The sequence below is a fragment of the Leuciscus leuciscus genome (genome assembly GCF_965113295.1).
Source record: "Leuciscus leuciscus genome assembly, chromosome: 11".
NCBI classification, from domain to species: Eukaryota; Metazoa; Chordata; class Actinopteri; order Cypriniformes; family Leuciscidae; genus Leuciscus; species Leuciscus leuciscus.
The window spans coordinates 9,754,573-9,776,578 of NC_138735.1; the positions used below are offsets into that span (position 1 = coordinate 9,754,573).

General features: G+C 36.4%; 1 protein-coding gene and 1 long non-coding RNA gene across 4 annotated transcripts in view; one reads left to right on the top strand and one right to left on the bottom strand.

The window, feature by feature from the left end:
• LOC309509977 overlaps positions 1-22,006 on the top strand; it is a 961,882-nt gene that overhangs the window by 643,362 nt on the left and 296,514 nt on the right. The gene's annotated exons all lie outside the window — the stretch shown is intronic.
• Positions 1-22,006, bottom strand: part of dpp6a (dipeptidyl-peptidase 6a) — a 447,069-nt gene that overhangs the window by 64,283 nt on the left and 360,780 nt on the right. For all 3 annotated transcript variants that reach the window (XM_082184974.1, XM_082184975.1, XM_082184973.1), the window contains 2 exons: positions 3,473-3,567; positions 1,618-1,692 (listed from right to left, as the gene is read on the bottom strand). In XM_082184974.1, the coding sequence (XP_082041100.1) occupies positions 1,618-1,692; positions 3,473-3,567 (170 nt within the window). The remainder of the gene's footprint in view (positions 1-1,617; positions 1,693-3,472; positions 3,568-22,006) is intronic.

Consider the following 22,006-nt stretch of genomic DNA (forward strand, 5'->3'; position numbering starts at 1 on the left):
CTGCTTTATAGTAGAAATTGACGTTTAATACTGTAATGCTGCTTACTTTTAAAAAATCTATTGTATATTGTGCTATATAAATACATGTGACGTGACTTTTTAGTTTTTTTACATGAATTGCACAGCTGTGATCGCTATGATCAGATGCTTTCTAAATTGCTGTTTTCTCACCGTTGTAATTTTTGTTGTGTGTTTATTTTGTTATTGAAAGCAGAGCGTGTAACACATAATTACATATTTATTTAAACATCGCTCTCAGCAGTGTGAGCAGCATTGGACGTTGGTTAACAGTATTTCACTGGTCATGTTACGCATTTCGAATTCACCCCTAATAATAAGAACGAAAAAGAACTTTGCCGTGAGTATATCGGGGCCTTTAGCTTGAACATTGTGGTTTGGAACAGGGTTATTGTCCAACACTGAAACTAAAACATAAACTACTAATTTAAATATTTTAAATTAAACTGAAAAATAAGAGTTACACAAAATAAATGGCAGGATTGATCTGAAATAAGAAGACATTCAATAACATCTTTGACACGGATAATGTGTCAGGGTTCTGCCCTGGCAGCCTTGTCTGTGTTGTCTTTGTTTCATGTTTCTAAGGCTGCGTTTACACTTGCCATTAACATGCGACCTGTATCCGGATGTTGTCCACATACGCACTGAAAAGACAAGTGTAAACGCGCTTCTGATCGGAATGTTATCCGATCAGCGTGTCCAGGTTCGGAGGTAATCGATAACGCATTGTGATTGGATCTCAGTGTAATGTAAACACAATCCAGCCATAGTGTCTGCATTCACAGGTGGACGTCACCCCCCGTCAAATATTAATAATAAAACAATTAAAATATTGTATTAAAAAATAAACAAATAAAATGTACAGGTAGTTTTAAAGATAAAAAACTATAAAACTATAAAAGACAATTTGACCAAATTTATGAAGTGAACTGCTATTGATAACACACTATCTGTGTATAATAGTATAATTCCTGAGTACAATATTTTCTTTCGACTATGACTTTTCCATGTAATCAGTTAAAAATAATGTATGGTCAATACAACAAGTAATTGTAAGCAAATTAAATCATTTGGAACTGAACATAGCTATAATATAGAAATGTCCTTTATATTTTAACTCGTTATTAATTTCTAAATCTGGAAATGGCAGTTCACTAAAATTCCCTATTATTTCCAGGATTTCTATTACTTTGGGAACTTTTTGGAGCGTCTCTTCTTGAATTGTTACCTAGCTAGCAACACCTGCGGCTAATTCCCACAATCAGAGTTCAGAGACACACTGTATAATACAATATGAAAAGAGAGGGGGATGATGGTGGAACAGAAGTTGAGTTCGGACCAGCCAATCAAACCAAGTGTGAAAACAGACTCTGTCCTTCTTTCTCTCGGCTGGCAGTTGGTGTGTGTGTTGGTGTGTGTTGGTGTGTGTGTGTGTGTGAGAGAGAGAGAGAGAGAATGTGTGCTCGGTTTCTATCACTCCAGCGGGGTGTATTTGGTTCTGGTGAGGCGGTGGAGTGTGGCGGCCCTTTCACATCGTGCCATGATTACTTTCATCTCAACACACACATACAACACCCAAATAAACACAGGTCTCACCGGCTGCACGTTGTAGGCCAGCAGAACGAGTTTCATATCTGGGGAAACCTCATATTTGCTGGCTTTGTACATTTCCTGGAAAGTGAACAGAGAAAAGGTATATGAGACTTTTAACAAGCGTAGTTTCATTACCATTATTGCTTAAATGACTGTGATAGATTGCATTGCGCAGACACTGAGAGAGTGTGGCATTAATCAGAGCTGCAACTCTTTGATTCTGAACAAACATCATGTTCTTTGTCCTTTCCTCCACTCTTTTGCATCCTGCCAGCACCACTTTAACGATCTGAGGCTGTTAATGAGCTACACAGAACATTGCTCTAATGATGGATGCTTTCAGCTCTATTAAAAACAACAGAAGTGTCAGCGCAATGATCTGTTGTATGACACGGTGGAGTAATTTATTCTGCAGAGCAGGGTTGTAAAGGTATGAGATTTTCAAGGTATAATAACCGTCTCAGAAAATATCACGGTTTTAAACAATCAGTCATTATTATTATCATCAGTTAAAATGACCGTTAAATGAATGAAAACAGGTTTTTTTGGTTGAACAAATACTTTATTATAACACACTTGAAACCATTTGTTTGTTTTGTTTATTCAAATTTCAATAACCAATCAATTCAATTTAATAGTTGATTATGGATTACACGAATAACTTATTTTTTCATTAATCATTTATAAAACTTTTTAAGAATAATAGAGTCCTATGAAATGTATTTTATTCAGAAAATATTTATTTTTATTTTTATGATTTAATACAAATATATTATCGAATGAATGCATAAAACTAACAATTATATAAATGTTTTAAAATGCAATCAAATGGAAATTTAACAACTTTTATCCTTTTTTTTGGGCAAAGTGCTGAAAAAAATGATTCTTTAAATAATGTATAAATAAATCTGTCACGGGTAATTATTCTGAACAAAGTGCACGACACAAATAATCCAGGAAACAGTCTTTAATTAAAAAATACTCGAGAAAACAAATTTCAGGACTAGACAAGGCAAAGACGGCAAGAGCGCAGAGAGTATAAATACTAGAACAAATGAGGGAACTAATAAGCTAATTAATTGGACGACAGGTGTAATGAATCAAACAGATCCAGACTAGGAAAACTAAGTCAAATGACAGGGCACACAGGTAAACAGGACAGTGCCAAAAACACAATGAAACAAAGTGAAAACACAGCATACATGTTACATTAAAATAATGCTACATGTAATAATTTACATGTAGTGTCATCACGTTAAAAATTGGATTTAAATTGGATAATATTTAGTGCTTTGAAGTGCTGGAAAAAGTGTGATGCACTTGAAAAGTTTGCATGAACACTGAAATGAATAATGTATAAACATTCAACTATTTCTGCCACAATACCATGGTTACAGTTACCGTTACTACATTAAATCCATGACTAATGTTAGAGATTTGTGGACTGAAAAACCTTCTATAATGTTTCTCCTAGTTTCCACATCAGCGCTGTTTGATCTGGTATCTATGGTTTATAACAGAGAATTCTGTGCTGAATGTGAATGCTTCTTAAAATATCTTGCAGCGATTTTATTAATACTGTGCAAAGTTCAGTTAGCAAAATGCGACAATTTGGAGTCCCGATATAGTAAACTAATATATATTTAATTACACATTTGTTTTTGGTGTTTTTAATGTAAGGCAATCACATTATGACATTATTAAGTGTGACTTAATACTTTTTTGGAGTCACCTTAACTGATGAATCATACACAATAAGAGCAGTAACATTTATTAAGCAGTTAAGCACAGCTTTGTCTTTAAAGGGTTTCACAATTTTAGAAGAAAGAGATGTAGAATAAGGAGGATAGTCACTTACAAACTTCCTGTTTGTCACCAGGATTGTGCTTTCGTTGGTCTCCATGTTAAAGCGGACCACATCACCTTCACGGGTACGATACAGAAGCTCATTACCTAAAGGGAGAGGATCAGAGGATCAGAGGATGAGAGTTATTTATTTGTAAAAAATTAGTTATTCGTGAAATTGCGTGAGCCCTGACAGTTCTAATCAGGTTGCTTTAGATCGTCTCTCACTTGAGCTCTGTCAATAATCTAGTCATGAACGTGCCCCTCAATGCTCTCTGGCTGTACCAGGGGGGCTGATAGTTGAAAAGGAATGATAAAACTTTTCATTTTTATGGCTTTCCACATGTGACGATGACTTTGGCAAGGGCATCAGCAAAAAGCTCTTTGAGAGGTCTGGAATGTAGCACACAGCCCTCAGTGAGAAGAACGCAAAGTGAGCAAACAGCCCCATTGCCAGTTTTAATTGCGGATTAGCGGAATGGTACGCAAAGGCTTCTTTTTTTTTTATCTTGCTTGCATAACTAATCGGTGATAAGAGGTGACACAATTACCATCACAATCACATTATAGCTAAAGTGGAAGGCATTGCAAGCTCAGAAGTTCTAATGGGTCAGATTGCTGCGGTCACATGGAACTCAATTAATACTTTTAATGTTTTTTTTTGTTTTGTTTTTTTGCTATAGATACGTTCAAAATAGAATGAATATGAAGTAAATAATCTGGTATGGACATAAAACATGAGTTGTTTAATGTGCTGCATGATAAATTATAATAGTATAAATAATGTTTTTTTCTTTTTCTTTTAATGGTTGTTGTATTCCTCTGAGAGTAAAATTTGTTCATTTTATGGTGATTGCTGGGAGAAAGGTGCCCTTTGCTCTGGTATTTCCATGCCTGAAATTGACTGGCGAGCTGATAAGATGCCAGAACAATAATTTGTCTGCTTGACAAATTCCATCCTTTCTCACTTTTCCTCTGACCTGATGTCGGGCCGTGCGTATCAGATCAGAACCTCATCAAGCGTCCTCTTCCCCTCTGCTCTCATTCATCTCTCACACTCTATCCATCACACATTCAGACAGGTGTGCTCTAAACACACTTCTCCACACATCACTCATTCTTCAGAACTCCTCTAAGCTCATCCCAACTCTCAGTCCCTGTCGCTAACTCATAGATCATTCCAGCTATGAAACTGCTTCTTATGTACTTTATTTCTAAAGTTTTTACAGGGTGGGGGTTATAATAAAACCAAATCAGATTTCCTAATTTCCCAAATAGATTATTCATTAATACTACAATTACTGTTACTCATGTTGGGTAAATTGGGGTCTGAAGTGATTTTGACACTCATCTCACGTTTGCCGTGAGATGAGATGAGTGTTTCCTTAGTTACTCATTATTTCACACCTGTTCTAAGTTCCATTGATCACTCTGTGTGAATTTAAGCCCTTAGTTTCCTCAGTTCAATGGGTCTCATTCATGAAACATTCGTAAATATACGAGTAAATATGTGAGTGATTTGCGTGTAAAGAGACATTCCCGAAAATTCTTCTCCTGATTCACAAATACTTCGTAAACGTCAGATTTGATAGTGAAATGTGTGTGTGGGTTAATGAATTCCAATCAGTCGTAAATGGGACGTGCACGCTCATTCTCAATTACCATAAATCCCGCCCATTAAAACCGACTGACAACTATATATGGGCATCATATTATGACACGAAACGAAGGATTTCAACATGTCTTCTCAAAAGCGAATGAAGAAGAGAAATTTCTCAGATGCAGAAATTGATTGTTTTATTATCAGAAGTTCATTCAAAACGCCACATTTTATTTTCAAGCGTACATAGTGGCGTATCAGGTCCTAAAAAAAAGTGTTAATCGAACAGTCCCAGAAGTGAAAAGAAAATGGTTCGACATGAAGCTTGACTGCAACACTTGTGACTTGCGGAAAAAATAAATAAATGAATAAACAGCTTGAATATAAAAAAAATAAAAAAATAAAAGACTTGCGGACTTGTGTTCCGTTTGCAGATGCTATTACTGGCTCTCATAATAAAAGTAAAAAGAAAAACCGTATGTAATTACTATATAGGCTATAATATTTTTTCAAAATGCTGTGTAAATATGTACCCGATTAAGCTGAATTAAAATGCAGCCTTATTAATGAGCAAAACGTTCGGATGTTAAACGCACTATTTACGCGTGGCTGGGAGCAGGTGTAGGTTTCTTTCGTACCAACTAACATTTGGAAAACACGAACATTTTAATGAATCCGAAAATTTACGCCAGAACCACTTTACACACGATTTACACAAAAATTTGTTCTGCTCGTGTTTCATGAATGAGACCCATTGTTCGGTTAGGTTGATGTGGTTTATGCATTTCCCCTGCGTTGCTGTGTTTGTATCTCTAGCGATCTAAAGACTTCTTGAGTATTTTTCTGTTTGTGCATGTTGTTTACCACACCAGTCATAACAATTATACACTACACTACAAACTATGCAAACTCTGCAGACTGGCTTTGACTTTCGACAACTAGCGTCAACTTCAAAACGGGGCAAAAAATCATATCCACGCTTAAAAATAAAAGTTCTTCATTGGCCTTTAACAAACCTTTAACATCCATGGAATCTTTCTAATTCACAACAGGATCTTTATAGTGGAAAAAGGTTCTTAAAAATGTTCTTCACACTAAGGAAAACAACTGTTTACTGTTCTTTGGAGAACTGAAAATGGTTCTTCTATGGCAATGCTGCGAAACCTCCTTTTGAAGCCTTTTTTTTTTTTAAATGTATAGTGTAGCCTATTCTATCCCTATTGTAGATTATTGTAGTATTTGCATATTGAATTGTGATGGTCTTCATGCATTTGTTTGCACACTGAATTGTTACTGGTCATTTCTTTCTTACAACTATTTATATCGCTGCAACAGTTGACTTCTTTGCAAAGAGCAAAGACTAAAGCCTAAACTCACCTAAACCTTCAACAATAGTATTTTGCTGGCATGCAAACACCTGTATTTCCTTTGGGAAATGCAAATCTAGATCAAATTGATATTTCCCTTGACTCTGTCTGTCATCATGGATGAAACTTTTCGCGAATCTTTTTCTGAGTTTGCCTTATACATAAAAGGATACAAGCAACAATGCCCTAATTTTTTGGGAAAAATAAGTAAATTTATAAGGCTGCACTATTTTGGTGTCTGCGGTTTGGAACAGCCATCACATAAAACTTGTTGCCTAGGTGGGCGGTTTAGTATTTCATATGTCATTTCATATGCTCTCTGTTTCCTCAGGTCTGTTTTTGCTATGAAGAACTTTCTCTTCACCAACTTTCTCTTTTCCTGTCTGTAAAAATCGTGATCTCTGAATCTCCTGGCCTCTGCAAACCCAGTTTCTCTCCTGCATTCTGTTTTTGATGGAGGCGAGCAGTAGGAACTGGCACAAAGCACTTCCTGCGGTGGAGCCTGGGGTCACTCACTCAAACACAGCACTCACCTTCACTCCGCTTCTTTGTTCTTCAGGGCATAATTCACTAACTCACTCACCTTGGCTTTCTTTTGTTTTTCGTTGCCCTTCTTGTCCTCTCTTACACACCCTTAAGCATGATTCCTTTTATCTCTCTTTACCCTGCTCTTTCTTTATCAGTCCTTTCGGTCTCAATTTGTTCCAGGACAAGGTTTTTTCTCTGATCTGAGTTTTCCCGCATATCTCCACCTGACAGCAGGACTTTAGTTCTGTCTGTCTGGCTGATACATGTTGGCTATGTACTGTACATGCTATAAAGTTTCAGGAGTGACAACCGCATTAATTTGTGGATGACAATCCCCTAACCTATCATTCTGAGAGTACAAAATAAATAAGTCAGTCCAATGGCTCCAAACTAGTGATGGTTGAGATAATGATGACCAGTACTTTGGCATCACACAGCTGTAAACAAGAAACATGGATGCCAACAGTTACCTCTGTAAGCCCACGTACATTTTAAATAAACACATTCATTTGAATTAAAGCCTCAGTAATTCAAACTGGATACACTTGTAAAAAAGAAGTGCACTTAATTGTACTGATTGTCAAATCTTCAAAGTATATACTGTATATTTTAAAAAGTGTACTTTCAGATAATATAATGTTAATGAAATAAGAGGCTACTTAAGTATACTTAAAGAGTACACTTTCATTACTAAGTTTCTTAACACACTGAAGTACACTTTAAAAAAAAAGCACTATGTACTCATGTCAAATTAACATTTTAAATCATTGTTTAAATCCTTTGTCATGTTTTAAAGAAGTACACTTATTTTGATGTGTTCACTAACATACTAAAGCACGAGTAACGTAATTGAATCTTTAACTGTAATGTGTTATTTGATATTTAAATTTGATATATTTTAAATGTACCACATTCAAACTTCATAATCACAAATGTTAAATACAAATAGATTAAAATTAGGGCTGTCAAAATTAAGGTGTTCATTTTGTGATTTTTTTCCCTTCATTTTAACGCATTAAAAAATATTTAAGGCTATTTACACAGCATCCGTTTTTTCCTGGCATGCTATCATTCATTCAAGTGCTTTTAAACCATTCAAGTGCGATAACACGCAAAAGAGAACTCAAAGATATACTGGCGCGATGTCTGTGAAATTTGCGGCTCTCTGTGCTCACTCACCCGAAACCCGCCCCAGACAGCGCCCCAGAACCGCTTTGAGCTCTTTTTCAGGCTTGAATGGACAGAAACACACAGCAGCCTAATATACCTGCTGCTGTCTTCCATTAATGTTAATCAAACAACAACAAAAAAAACTCACAGCTCTTGACTGAATAACCTTTGTAGCTTTAGTAAGGATTAATCTATATATTTTTTGCAGAGCAGGTAAAAATCTGAACTCGACTGGACCAATAGAAAAAAAGTCTTAGCATTGAGCCCTGCTATATTGAAGGCACAGCTGGTTTATGGGAAGTTCACTTAAAGGGGTGGTATAATGCTCCTTTTCACAAGATGTAAAATAAGTCTCTGATGTCCCCAAATTGTGTATGTGAAGTTTTAGCTTTAAAATACCCCAGAGATAATTTTTTACAGCATGTTAAAATTGTCCCTTTTTGAGGATGAGCAAAAACGTGTCGTTTTGTTTGTGTTCCTTTAAATGCAAATGAGCTGATGCTCCCTGCACAGAGGGCGGAGCTTCAACAGCTCCTCTGTGTGTGTGTGTGTGTGTGTGTGTGTGTGTGTGTGTGTGTGTGTGTGTGTGTGTGTGTGTGTGTGTGTGTGTGTGTGTGTGTGTGTGTGTGTGTGTGTTAGCAGCCCCGATTACCTCACTGACACACACTGAAATGTCAGAAACTGTTCTGCCTTTTATGTTTAAACTGGAGTCGGACAATGATGGAGAGACTCAAGAAGAAGTGACAACATAGAATGCAACAGGACATTTCTGAATGGTTAGTTGATGAATTTATGTTGTGGATGTGGAGTAAACTATCTTCATGTCTTTGATTAGCATATTCTGTCATGATAATCTATAAAATCGCTCATGTGGGAACTGTTGTAAGATGCCTACAGAGTGACATGCTATTGCATTGGTGTTACGTACTGTATTGCATGTGAAAAAGATGGATGTGCCAGACAGCTTGAGCAGACTCACAAATGTGCTCAGCTACAACAACTCTTCCTCTTCTCAACATGGACTGCGTGTTCCCGGTGGTGGGGTTTATGTACATTTTAGGGTTGGTGATGTCACTAACCTAGTCCCTACCAGTCGTTTGTTGTAATCCTTAAAAAACGATTTCTTTAAAAGCAAATATCTTCCTTTGCTTTGAACTTTGAGCGTTGCAACTTTGCAGATGTTGTTTTAGCTCAAACATCAACAATACACACTAACTTAAGTTAGAAAAGTGAAATCATAATCAACCACCCCTTTAAATTAAAAGTTATATTTTTAAAGCCTATTAAATGTTAAAAATGATGGTTCTCAATCATACTGTAATGTTGAATTGTTATAATTACTCATTTCATCCCTAGATACTGAGAAAAAAAAAATCATATACATCAGTAGCAGTATTGATATAGGTGATACTGGCCTTCTTTCATAGTACTTAGTAAAGAGAGGTCATTAAGCAAATATTTAAAATATACCTTCTTTATGTTGTTTCTAGATTTAAATGTGAAATTATACAGTATCAAATATAATTATAATTAACATTTTAATGTTAGGTGTGAACAATTGCGCTAATTACAGAAAATGTGTGATTAATTAGTTGTTGTTTTTTAATCCATTGACAGCACTAATTAATATACATGAGAGTAGTTAATTTTATACATTTTTATTAATACTTTTTTATAAAAAATTAAGCAGTACACTTTAACTCTTATTTCAAAGGCAATATGAAATTCTGCTTGCCAAAGGTGGTGCTGACTTTTTAGACCCAAGCATATTTCCTAAGCAAATACTGAAAACATCTCAGTAGGATGTTTCTAGCACAAATAAAGGCCGGCATATAGAATGCATCTGAGCAGTACTCTTACAGACTGTGAGGTGCTGAAAGACGCTTCACGCTGAGCAGGGAATGAAAATCTGGTCATTATGTAACAAGTGCAACTTTTTCTTTAGGCTCCAGCTCCTGCTTAATCGCTCCTGATTAAATTGATTTCTTCTTCTTGTACAGGTAATTTGCTGCAAGCAGGGGCAGAGGTGTCTGCAATGGCTGGAGAAACAGAGCGAGCCGCAGAAGAAAGGACATTTTTTTTTGTGTGCTGTAAATCCACGTTAAACCTCAGCTGCCCTCTGGCTCAGGACAGCTATTAAAAGAAATGCAATTGTAAATTATTCAAAATGCTTTCACATTAAAGGCGATCCACCGATCCTGGTGTCACATCATACAGAACTGGAATTAATGTAAATCAAATCACTGAACCTGAAAGTATTGCATTTTCATGGCTTTTTGGACATATGCCATGGTGAAACTTTGGTAGTATTAAACAATGTAAGTACCATGTGCTATTTGCATTTGGTATTTAGAACAATGATATTATTTCTGTCTCTGTGTAATAACAAATACTAACAATAACAATATTTTTTTCTGTTATTTTAAGGTGTTCTTGTTACAGAGTAGTTATACATTTAAGTACTGGGTAATAATAATTAAATACAGGTAATTACTATATGGTTAGGATTAGGGTGTGGTTTAAGGTTAGTTGCTTGTAATTACAGTATGCATAATTTATAGTTGTTACTACAGTAATTACATGTAAAATAAAGTGTTACCAAATTTCCTTTGTTAAATATGGGTATCTTATATATATATATATATATATATATATATATATATATATATATATATATATATATATATATATATATATATATATAAAACTTGAATATTTCATTGCCTTTATAGGGGCTTTTGCACCAGATAGTTCTAGGAACTTAGTTCTAGGAACTAGCCACCAGGGTGGTTCCCAGAGAACTAATGGTTCCCTTAGGAACATTTTCCTGGTTGCATTCGCACCGCCAGAAGGAACTCTGAAGTGACGTAAGCCGCACTTGTTGTTTTGACCTTTATTTTGACGGCACTGAGAACACCAGTCGGAGCCTGAGAACATAGTGCTCGCATTCTCTGTGTTCACTAGTTTATGATCTGTCTAACAGTCCTGTCTAATACGTTATTAGATAGAACTGTTATCCACATTATTCCTACGACCCACGACGCTTTGCGCGAATTATGTGTGTAACTTCCGTTAAGTTGTAAACAATCAGTGAAAGACAAGCTCTATGGATGCAATAATATATATATTTTAAACTGTGTAAAATGACATTACATTATTCTACTCACCCTTCAACAATTGAACATTAAAAGGACATTTAAAAGTGTAAAAGCATCAACGAGGTACTTTCAACAGACCATGAATAACCCCAAAAGCGTGAATCTTTCCACAGCAAAATCTGACGGTTAAATATCACTGTGGTAATCTGTTTTATATAACATACTATATAATGCCTTAATAATAATGAAAAAAATTTATTTACTTCAGCATTGCGTGATACTATTTCAAAGTGATTTCAGTCATTTTAACAGATAATAAATTGTATGTACCTGTGAAAACAAACCTGGAAAGAGACGTGAGGATTTGGGGAGAAAAAAAGAGAGATTCTTCGTGCATTCCAGTGAATTATAATGGCATATATCGCAAATTAAATCGGGAGAACAGACCACAAATGTGCAGTATATGTTGACCTTTTTCATAATATTACAGCGGAATGCAAAAGGAAAAAAGAAAATTATCATGAGGAAAAGAATGCAGTGACTGAAAAGAGCTCTTGCCATATATTCTTGTTATAACATGTCATGTTAAAATACCAAGTGTTACGTTATTCTCATGTTATTCTTAAATAAAACATGAAAGAAAACTGATAGCTCATTGAGTCAAACTGACGGATAAGCTTTATTTGTAGGGCAACCTTATGATTTGAATCGTTTCAGTCTTTTTGAATGGAAGTTCCCCAAACCGGAAGTGCCCCCCATAATTCACAACGCAGTAAGCTCGTCAGGAATAAGGTGGATACAAAAGCCGCGTTTCCACTGCAGGAACTTTCCCCAGGAAGTAGGGACTTCAGGGTGGTACTTGGTGTGTTTCCACCGCAGGAACCAGGGTCTAAATGGGTAAAAAAAATTCTCCTTTAGAAAGTCCCAGCTTGCGAGGTTGTAATTTTTTCAAAGTTCAGGAACTTTCGGGGATGGGACTTGGGTGCTCAACATGCTGATTGGCTGAGTTCATGCAGCATTCTGATTGGTTGACTCCACGCAGCATTGTATTTAATCCACCATTTTTTTAAATCTGTTGCGTTGCGTGCAGTAAGAGTTGTTTGCTATTCAAATCAACAATGGAGTTAAAAAAATACGACAGATGGAACGACAACGAGGTTCAGGCTTTATTAAGCTTAAATTCAGAAGATGAAATCCAGCGGGAACTGTAAAGTAGCGTGCAGTCCTACGTCACCAGACTAATTTGCCTAATCTAAAAGCAGACAGCGACAGGTCTGGGGGAAAAAGTTCCTGGGACAAATTGATCCGGGTAATTTCGGTGGAAACGCGGCTATAGAAAAACATATAGAATAGATGCTATAGAAATGAAAAGGCATTAGCATATGCCGTGTGGTTGATGTCCAGTGTTGCTAGCTGAGCAGAAATACATAATCATGTTTGGCTTGGTCTCCTCAAAGTTGCGTTGGATTCTCTCCTTAGCATAAAGGTCAAGAGGCCAATCTATCAGTTTTCCATGTTCATAGAGTTAGTTTCTGGAGTAAATATATAGGCTATAATCTGTGTTTACACTGCTTTTTTTTTTTAAATGGCGGGTGTTGGTGTTTCACGTGCATTCGGCCAATCAGCGTACACTAACGTCACTGGTAGTTCCTTTACTGCTGGTTTAGACCCTATTTTGAAGTAGGAACTAAATTAGTTCCTCCAAAAATCGTTCCTAGTTCCTGCGGTGCGAACACGCCAAAATCCGGGTACTTCCGCCAATAGTTCTAGGAACTATGAAAAGGTTCCTCCGGTGCAAAAGCCACTTATGATGTAATTCCTCCTTGTGAAACAAATCCAACAAATCAAGACAGTGAGAGAACAAAAACCAAAGCTCAGTGTGCTGTCAAATTGTTTGATCTCTGGTTTTTATTTGATCTGGTCTTTTTGTGAGAAAATATGATTGCTTATTGCCACATACTGTACCATGTTTCCTGCACAAACGTGGGTGATTCTCGCGAAATTAGACTTATGAGGTGTCAGGAAGCATTTTGATGATAAAAGTAAATGCTATCAAAATAAGAAGAATACAGTTATAAACATCTCTTCATGTACTATTTTGCACGATTTCAAATGACATCATAAAAAACAATTTTGTTGTTTTTCCACATTTAAGGGGAAATTTTTCATTACCGCAACGTGTCCATGACTGTATTTGGGTTCTTTGAGATGGAAATATTTATAATAAAAAAAATAAAAAAATAAAAAAGCTTCAGTGCATGTTATACTTTAAACATTTACAGTAAAGAAACGTGGTATTTGGTGATCATTGGTAAATGTAGTGACAATAATAAGGAATATAAATGTGTCCAAGACCAATTTTCTCATCCTCCGCAACAATTTTCAATCATTGTTTAAGTCCTCAAGGAACTAACATTTTCAAGGAATTTTGTTGGAAGGGCCATAATTGACTGTGACACTCAAGATGGCTACCAGGTAAGCAGCAGGGGGCCAATGTTTCGGAAAAAACTGAAGCTTCCCCGGGCGCCGCCATTGATTAGCAGACCCTAACCTGCTGTTAGCATTCCATTGACTCCTATTCATTTTGGCATCACTCTGACAGCGAATAACTTTACATCTGAGGCGTTTAAAGACTCCATTTGTCCATTATTTATTTCTAAAGAAACACGAAAATGTATAAAAGGCTCCATTACCTTGTATCTTACCTTATGGCCACGTAGAAGCAGTTTTTGTAAAAATAGGCTAACGATTGCGTCATAACCACGCGACTCTCTGTCAGGAAGACAGTCAGGTTGCTCACGTCACATCCACGTCGTCAAGCTCAGTTTGAGTCTGCGCAGTACGCTCAGCCATCAGGAAGTGAGTGTTTCTAATTGACTTCACTTTTCTCTGTTGAAGTCTATGGGGTCGCTGTGTCCATTTCTTTTACTGTCTATGGTAAGCAGTTCTTATTTTTTCTCTCCAGATAAAAGTTTTTTTTGTTTGTCATAGTACCTACATGTATGACCTGTTGCGGTGGAGATACTCAATGTTTCGGTAATGAGAAACAGACTTATGAAGGAGGGACGTGCACTATAACTCTTGCTCATTTCAATATAACTTGATATTTGCCTTAAACACTTCTTGAACAGATTGCGTAAACAAAATATAACTATAAAAATATAAACTTGGATTCATTGTTTTGACCAACACTTGCACTCACTCCCACACAGACACACGCACGGGCACAGAAACATAAGTACACACACAGACATGCATGTGCGTATACACACACACACACACACACACACACACACACACACACACACACACACACACACACACACACACACACACACACACACACACACACACACACACACACACACACACACACACACACACACACACACACACACACACACACTGATGGCTGACATAATTGTACAGTATATATTGTATACACACACTCTCTTTCACACACATCACATACAGACATGCATGCCCATGTGTGGGCGTACATACACACACACACACACACACACACACACACACACACACACACACACACACACACACACACACACACACACACACACACACACACACACACACACACACACACACACACACACACACACACACACACACACACACACACACACACACACACACACACACACACACACACACACACACACACACTCGTGTACATACACACTGATGCTGACATGCAAACGTGAAGGCTGACATAATTGTACAGTATACACTATATTGTACATACACACACTCTTTCACACAGACATGCATGCCCATGTGTGTGCGCGTGCTTACACTCACAAACGCATGCACACACAAACCTACCATTCCCTAAATGAACAATTGTGTGCAATTTTGATCGTAGTCCAAAGTTTGTATTTATGTCAGTGCTTACTACATTTCACCTTTCATTCATTTTCCCTTTTCCAGGTATCGGAAACGTAAGGAAAATGGTCAAATTAAAGACTACTCAGGACCTCACAAGTAGACAGCATGAGAAAAATTCATAAATTGAGTTGCTGCTATTCAAGTTCTTCACATGAAATTATTCTCAGAAAAAGGTTGTGTGGTTGAATGTCAGGACCAAAGTGTTTTAGCTAAACTAAAATCTTTTTACAAGAGCACATGATGCTGTTACATTTAAATGTTTCTCAGGACCACATGATGGTATGTTACATTGAAAAAGTTATCATGAACACATGATTGTATGTTATACTAGAATAATAATATTTATACTAATGGTAGTATATTTGTTAGTACTACAGTGTAGGCTACATTACATAATTCTTTATGAGCATAAGATTGTAACTTATATACACAACACTTGTTAACACAAGGCATGGTACTGTGATGATTACGATAAATGAGAAAATGAAACCCTGTTTATGAAATAAATATTCTTTTAAAAATTGTATGTGTTTTAAATATGTAAAATAGGGTCAGGCATCAAACCCGTTTGTCAACAGTGAATGTGTGAGCTAAATCTCATTTCCGAAACATTGATCCTCATTACCGAAATGACATTTTCATTACCGCAACATGTATCTTTTTTACAAATAATAATGAAGTAATAATTAGATAATCATATTTTGTTTTAAAATGTATATACATATTATACAACACTACTTATTTAAGGTCTGCTACATAAAAAAATGTGTATGTTATCTTTTAGTAAAACAGCTAAATAAAATAAATTGTAAATCATCACGTATGTTTCGGTAATGAGAGAAAATAAGGAAATTACAAAAAATTATATATAAGAGTAAAGAGTAAAAAAAGTAATCTCTCCAGTGTTTTACATGGCTTTGAGCATGAGTAATAAGAGTCTACTTTAACATTAGCCAAAAATAAAAAAATGTAACCATATATTTATTGCAATGTCAATGTTGCGGTAATGATAATTTTTTATGGACTTCATCTAAAAAATTTAAATAATTATATAGGAAATATATATATTTTAAATCTTCTAAAAATAATGGCTATAGTAAGTTCAGACCTTAATCTTATATGTGCAAAAAGAAAATTGGCTTCAAGGGCATTTTAAAAATTCTGATGCTGGACACCTTCTAAATCTGGATTTCATGAGAATCACGTGTGCACTGTTGTTATATACCTGTCCATTTTATTAATAATGCTTTTATTAATTTAATGTAACTGTCACATTCAGGCTGAGGAAGAAGGTGAGGCAAGCGTAGGGGATCTAAATGCAGCAGTCAGTTTATGAAAAAAAAAGAGGAATATCAACAATGATAAAGCAACGTAACAGTGTGCTTATGCACAGCCAACACTGGACATATGGCTACAGTACTTTCGCACTGTCAGGTTTTTTAAATGACAACAACATTTACTTACAGGTATGTGTCTCTAAACCCAGTTCAAACAACAACTAAGAGTAGTGTCTCAAAAACTGTCTGTATGAACGTGCAACGGGAGTCAAGCCTGTATTCTAATACTAGTAACCACAGACAGTGACCACAGTAATGTCAAAGATAGTGACGTCCATACAACAGTCCAAAAAGTTAAATCTTCTTTAATCGACAGCAGCTTTTATATTAGGGTGGAGAGCAGAGCATTTGAGTCGCAAGTAGAACACAAAACTGACGGGGACAACTCTGCTGGAGAACAGTGACTGTATTATAATACCTTCAGATGACACACAGCTCATATCTCCGTCACTGTAAGTTACCAAAAACGCACATGAAAACTAGGGATGGGCATGATTAATCGACGATCGATAATTGATCGTTAAGAATTTCGTCGATCACGTTAATTTGTTATCGATTAATCTAATGCATTTTTTTTAATCTAATGCAGGTTGCGTTGCGTAGTGTGAGTCTTGAAGCAATTGAATGAATTTCACTGTGTGGCAGCAATTAAACATTTTACCACCCGGGGGCAATCTTTGACACCATACTCGGTTATCTGTGATCTTCTGTTTTGATTTCAAAATAATCATGAAGAGGTCACGGCGAAGTGTGGCGTGGGACCATTTTGATTTAAAAGGCGAAATAGTTCACTGCAAACATTGCGATGCAATGTATAAGTACAACACGGCCACGACTCAGATGATGTACCACTTAAATAAAGTGCATCCGTCCCTGGTCGGACTCGGAGCTGTGATGCAAAATCTGTCAAGTATTATTATGTTTTTTTGTTTAAGTTATTGTTTAACATGATTCTTTTTTATTATTATTATTTTGGAACAAATTAGGTCTCTGTTTAAGAACGCCGGCTCGCAGCTGCAGGTTCCGCTGCTTTAGAGCACCGCATATATGTTCGGTTTGCCTAACTGAACGTAGTCAGAGACAATTTATATAAGAGACATGCCACTTCCTCAATCCTCAATACAACTATATAAGGAAAACCCGTAACGGCAAAGATGGCGGTTGTATGCACATGTCCCGCCCCTCCCGCTGGAAAGCCAATCATCTGCTTTTAAAAGTCAAGCCGGGAAACATTTAAGCCTATCGTCTGGTTCCACTGACGCATGCGCACAGTTGAGGTTTTGCGACAGCGGAGAGAGAGAGAGAGCTCCGGTCGCGCGCGCGCGCACTCTCTCTCTCTCTCTTCGGAGCCAGGCGAAAGTGTAAACAAATTAAGCGCTGTCTTGCTCTCTCTCCCGCACGCATATTAATCAGAATAAAACGACATTTATGGTAAAAGGTCGGAAGACCAAAGTTTCATGTGGAGCATTCGGAGATTATTTATTTTTTTTGAATTACCGCTGGGTGTGAATTGTGCTAAAATACGTTGCCTTATCTTCTCTGAAACGCGTTCCGCACATTCAGCTGCCATAAAATTACTCTCTAAATAAACGAAAAAAACTATCCAGTGATGTAATGTTTTCTGTGTTGACACTAACCTTGTGGGATGTCCATGTCCTAACTGCTGGGATAATCACACAAACGTCCAATTCGCAAACTAATGACTCATTTGAACCGATTAATGTTAATGAATAAGTTAAAACAACTGACCTATACAATACATTGTTATTACTGATAAAGTGCAAACCTGGTTATATTTAAATAATGGAGAACAATATTGACATTGATTATTGCACAACACCGGCATTCTGGATAGAGACGTAAATGAAATTGGTGTCGTGAACCCTTGCGTATGCGTAGTAAAGTATAACCTGTGGGGGAAAAGGCGTTTTAAACCTTATTTTGGGGCAAAGTCATCAAACTTTTTCAGCGATTTTTATCATATTTTACTGCTGTTTCTATACATGCAGTTTTTATGTCCCGGTGACCAGTGAAAGTGCAGTTCTGACTCTCTGCCCATTCATTTAGATAGGAGCCTGGTCTTGTTAGTCCGAAATAGCTGCCCGGAGGCGTTGCCAAGATGGCGGCCGAGTGGCACGACTTGCCTAAAAGGACTTTGACGTAGTTTAGCTGTCTGCCACAAGTTAATCTTGTAATAAAGGTCTCATTGAGGAAAAACACGCTGTATTTTTGTATTCATTGCATTTTTTTATTATATTATATTTTATTTATTTTATTATAGTTAAATAATTAATTTTATTATAAAAAATATATAATAAAAAATATGAATGATTAATCGATAGTCAATCGTTAATTCTCCCGACGATCGACTAAGAAAATTTAATCGAATGCCCATCCTTAATGAAAACCAGCAACACATGGTTTTGCACAGACTATTAGTTGTCCAGTCCGGTTCCGTTCACACAGCACGGGATTTCCGAGAATGTGTTCCTGAGTCCTGAAAATGTACAGGTGCAAGTTTGTTGCGGTTGTCACTCTTGAAAATAACTGAACTGTGTGTGTGAACATAACCGTATTAAGGACTTAAATGCAGGACTGACAACCATATTCTTCTGCTGTGTGAATGTGGCCTATCTACTGAGTGAACTCAATGAACAAAACAAGGATCAGGTGTGTGAAATCTACTTAAAAAGTAGAGGTGGTCTAAATATAAAAGAAAATGGCATACTATATTTTCTGTGGAAGTCTTAGGACCAAAATGTTTTTGTCCAATCGTTGCTTCGATCTGAATGCAATGATACAATGTCCTTCCTGTCCAGTGTCCTTGTTACACATTACATGCATTTACTATAATAATAACTATAAATGATGCATAATTACATGCAACTAACCCTAAACCAAACCCTAATCCTACCCTCTATAGTACAACTCTATAGTATGTACATGTAGTTAATTGATATTACTCAGTACTTAAAAGTAAAATTACATTGTAAAAACAACACCCATAAAATAAAGTGTATGTAAATATTATATAAAAAATATGTTACTCCTAATTTAGTATTTTTAGCATTATATCATGTCAGATGATGCATGACTCGTAGATACCTGTTCCATTGATTTCCAATTGATTTCAAAGTCTAATCCTCACTGGAAAACAAGCTTTAAACAAATAATTTTGGGTCTGGTCCAGATGTCACGCTTCACTGGTCTGGTTCATCATTATAAAAGCATCATGAGCACAACTTGCATATAGGGAAAATGATGGACAGCAGGCTTTTAATTACTGCCGTTGGATGCAGACATATTAAATCTGTTGTGACATTTAATTTAGGATTTAGTTAATCTCGCTTTTGCCTCCTGAAATTTCTTCAATTTAAAAATAAATTTCTATTATTTATTAATTAATTAATTCATGTATTAATTAATTACTGATGCCTGAGGTTCAAATAGGTGTACACATTTTCTGTGGAATAACATGCACTGATGAATCGAAGAAAATAAGACGAGAAAATATTTAAGGAAATATATGTGTTGATTTCAATTTCATGTTGACCTTATGCCAACATTCAGCATTATTTATTAAATGATTAAGTGAAATAACCACTGATGATTGATTTGACTGAAATGAACCAAATCTGACTACAACATCTGACCTCACTAAGGCATTACCCCATGTATAACTGAATCAGTGTAAATCACATCTTCAGCCTCTTGAAATGCACCAATGTCACTTCACATATCCTGATCTGAGCCGCGTATCCTTAGGGAAGGCCTGCCACATTCACCTTCCTTCTCCAAAGCAGACAGCCTGTAATATAACAGAACCACCAATGCCTCCTGCCTGCCTTGAATGGCTGTTTTCTCTGTGATTTATAGTTATCAGCAATGCTGATCAAGGTCGACCGTGCAGCCCATTTTTCACCACCTGCTGTCGGAACCCAAAGAGCGAGCCAGCTAACCACGGGGAAGCGTGCCCCGAGCAGCCACATTAAAGAACATGATGCTTTATTATACAGCCATGGCTGTCCATCATAAAGTTGAAAACACACATACAGTGCACACAATGGTCAGATATACAAGATCATCCACATAGACACTTGCAAAGCCTACAGGAAAGCCAGTGTTTGAGTAAATGGGGTCATTATGTCAAACTGAAGTTTATTTAGTACATACATTCAAAATTGTAAATGTAAGTGTTAACACACACCGTTAGGTTAATTGTGCAAAGTTACCTGTCATTTTGTCATTGAATTTTAGTTTATTTACAACTATTTCAGTCATGGAACTCTATGGTGCAGGCTGATTGGTCCTTTACATGCAATCTGCTAGCAATCACATAATTTACTACATGGCACAAGCTGATTGGCTGATTCTGCAGCGAATCAGATTGCTTGCTCAACATCTGAATAGTCTGGTTTACTGTTCACTGTAATCTGGTACTGCAGTGCATTATGTTCAAGTGTGTGGGCCTTTAGAAAACAGGTTGGGCAAAGCATAGAGTATGAAAACTGCACGCCAAATTGCCAAGAAAAAAATATATAATAACGGGAGTGAATCCGCTACATTGTTCTGCAAGTCGCTCCTGAAATGACAGTGTTAAGTGTAGCAACGGACGAGGCAAACATTTGTCAAAATAGACCAGTGCATTAAGTGCTTTAGTGTAACTGCAGACTAATAAACCTGCAGCAACATAGACAAGAATAAGAAAACAAGGCTGGGTACTTTTAGAAGCTTTAAATATAATTTTTTAAAGCATGCTTTTTTACGTGTCCTTTTTTTATTTTTTATTAAATCAACACATTTAAAGGTATTTAATGCATTATTTACTTATTAGAATGGATAATTTGTTATTATGGCTATTTTATGATAAATCAAAAAGCAAAACATGAAAAGAACTACATTAGGAAGTGGCGATGGCAAACAAGCTCACGAATGCTCTTATGTACAGGTTATAGTGGTGATTTCATTGTCATTTTCCATATCTCCATGAATGAAAATGAGAAAAGTAGATCTTTGTCAGATCATCTTCTGTGTCTTGTGCTCTGTGGGACTTTTATGTTGTAGTTTCTCTGTGTCTAGTTTCTGTGTTCTTTCCTGTGTCCTGTTTCTCTTGTGGCCAGGTTGTAGTTTTGTAGTCTTTTCCATTTTCATAAGTCTGCTCCAGGTGTGTCATTTTCCCTTGTTAAGCTCGTTTACCCCTCTGTTTAAATAGCCCTTGTTTTCTCTGGTTCTCTGTCGGTCGTTGTTTGATGTCATGCACGTGTCTCCAGTTCCCTGTGTTTTCTTTGTTTTTCTCAGTGTTATTTTGTTCCTAACTTATTTTCATTAAAATCTTCCTGCATTTGGATCCTTCATCTCTGCCTGCTTTCTTTGATTCCCCCGTCCCGTTACAATCTTCTTTAAAGTGATTTTACAAAACGTATAGAGGTAAAAATAATAATAATAAAGTGTTTAAAAAGTTGGCTACATATGTTCAAAACATTATTAAAAAAAATATTTTATTGTCCAAACATCCCAAGTGTGCACCATAGACAAATGGCC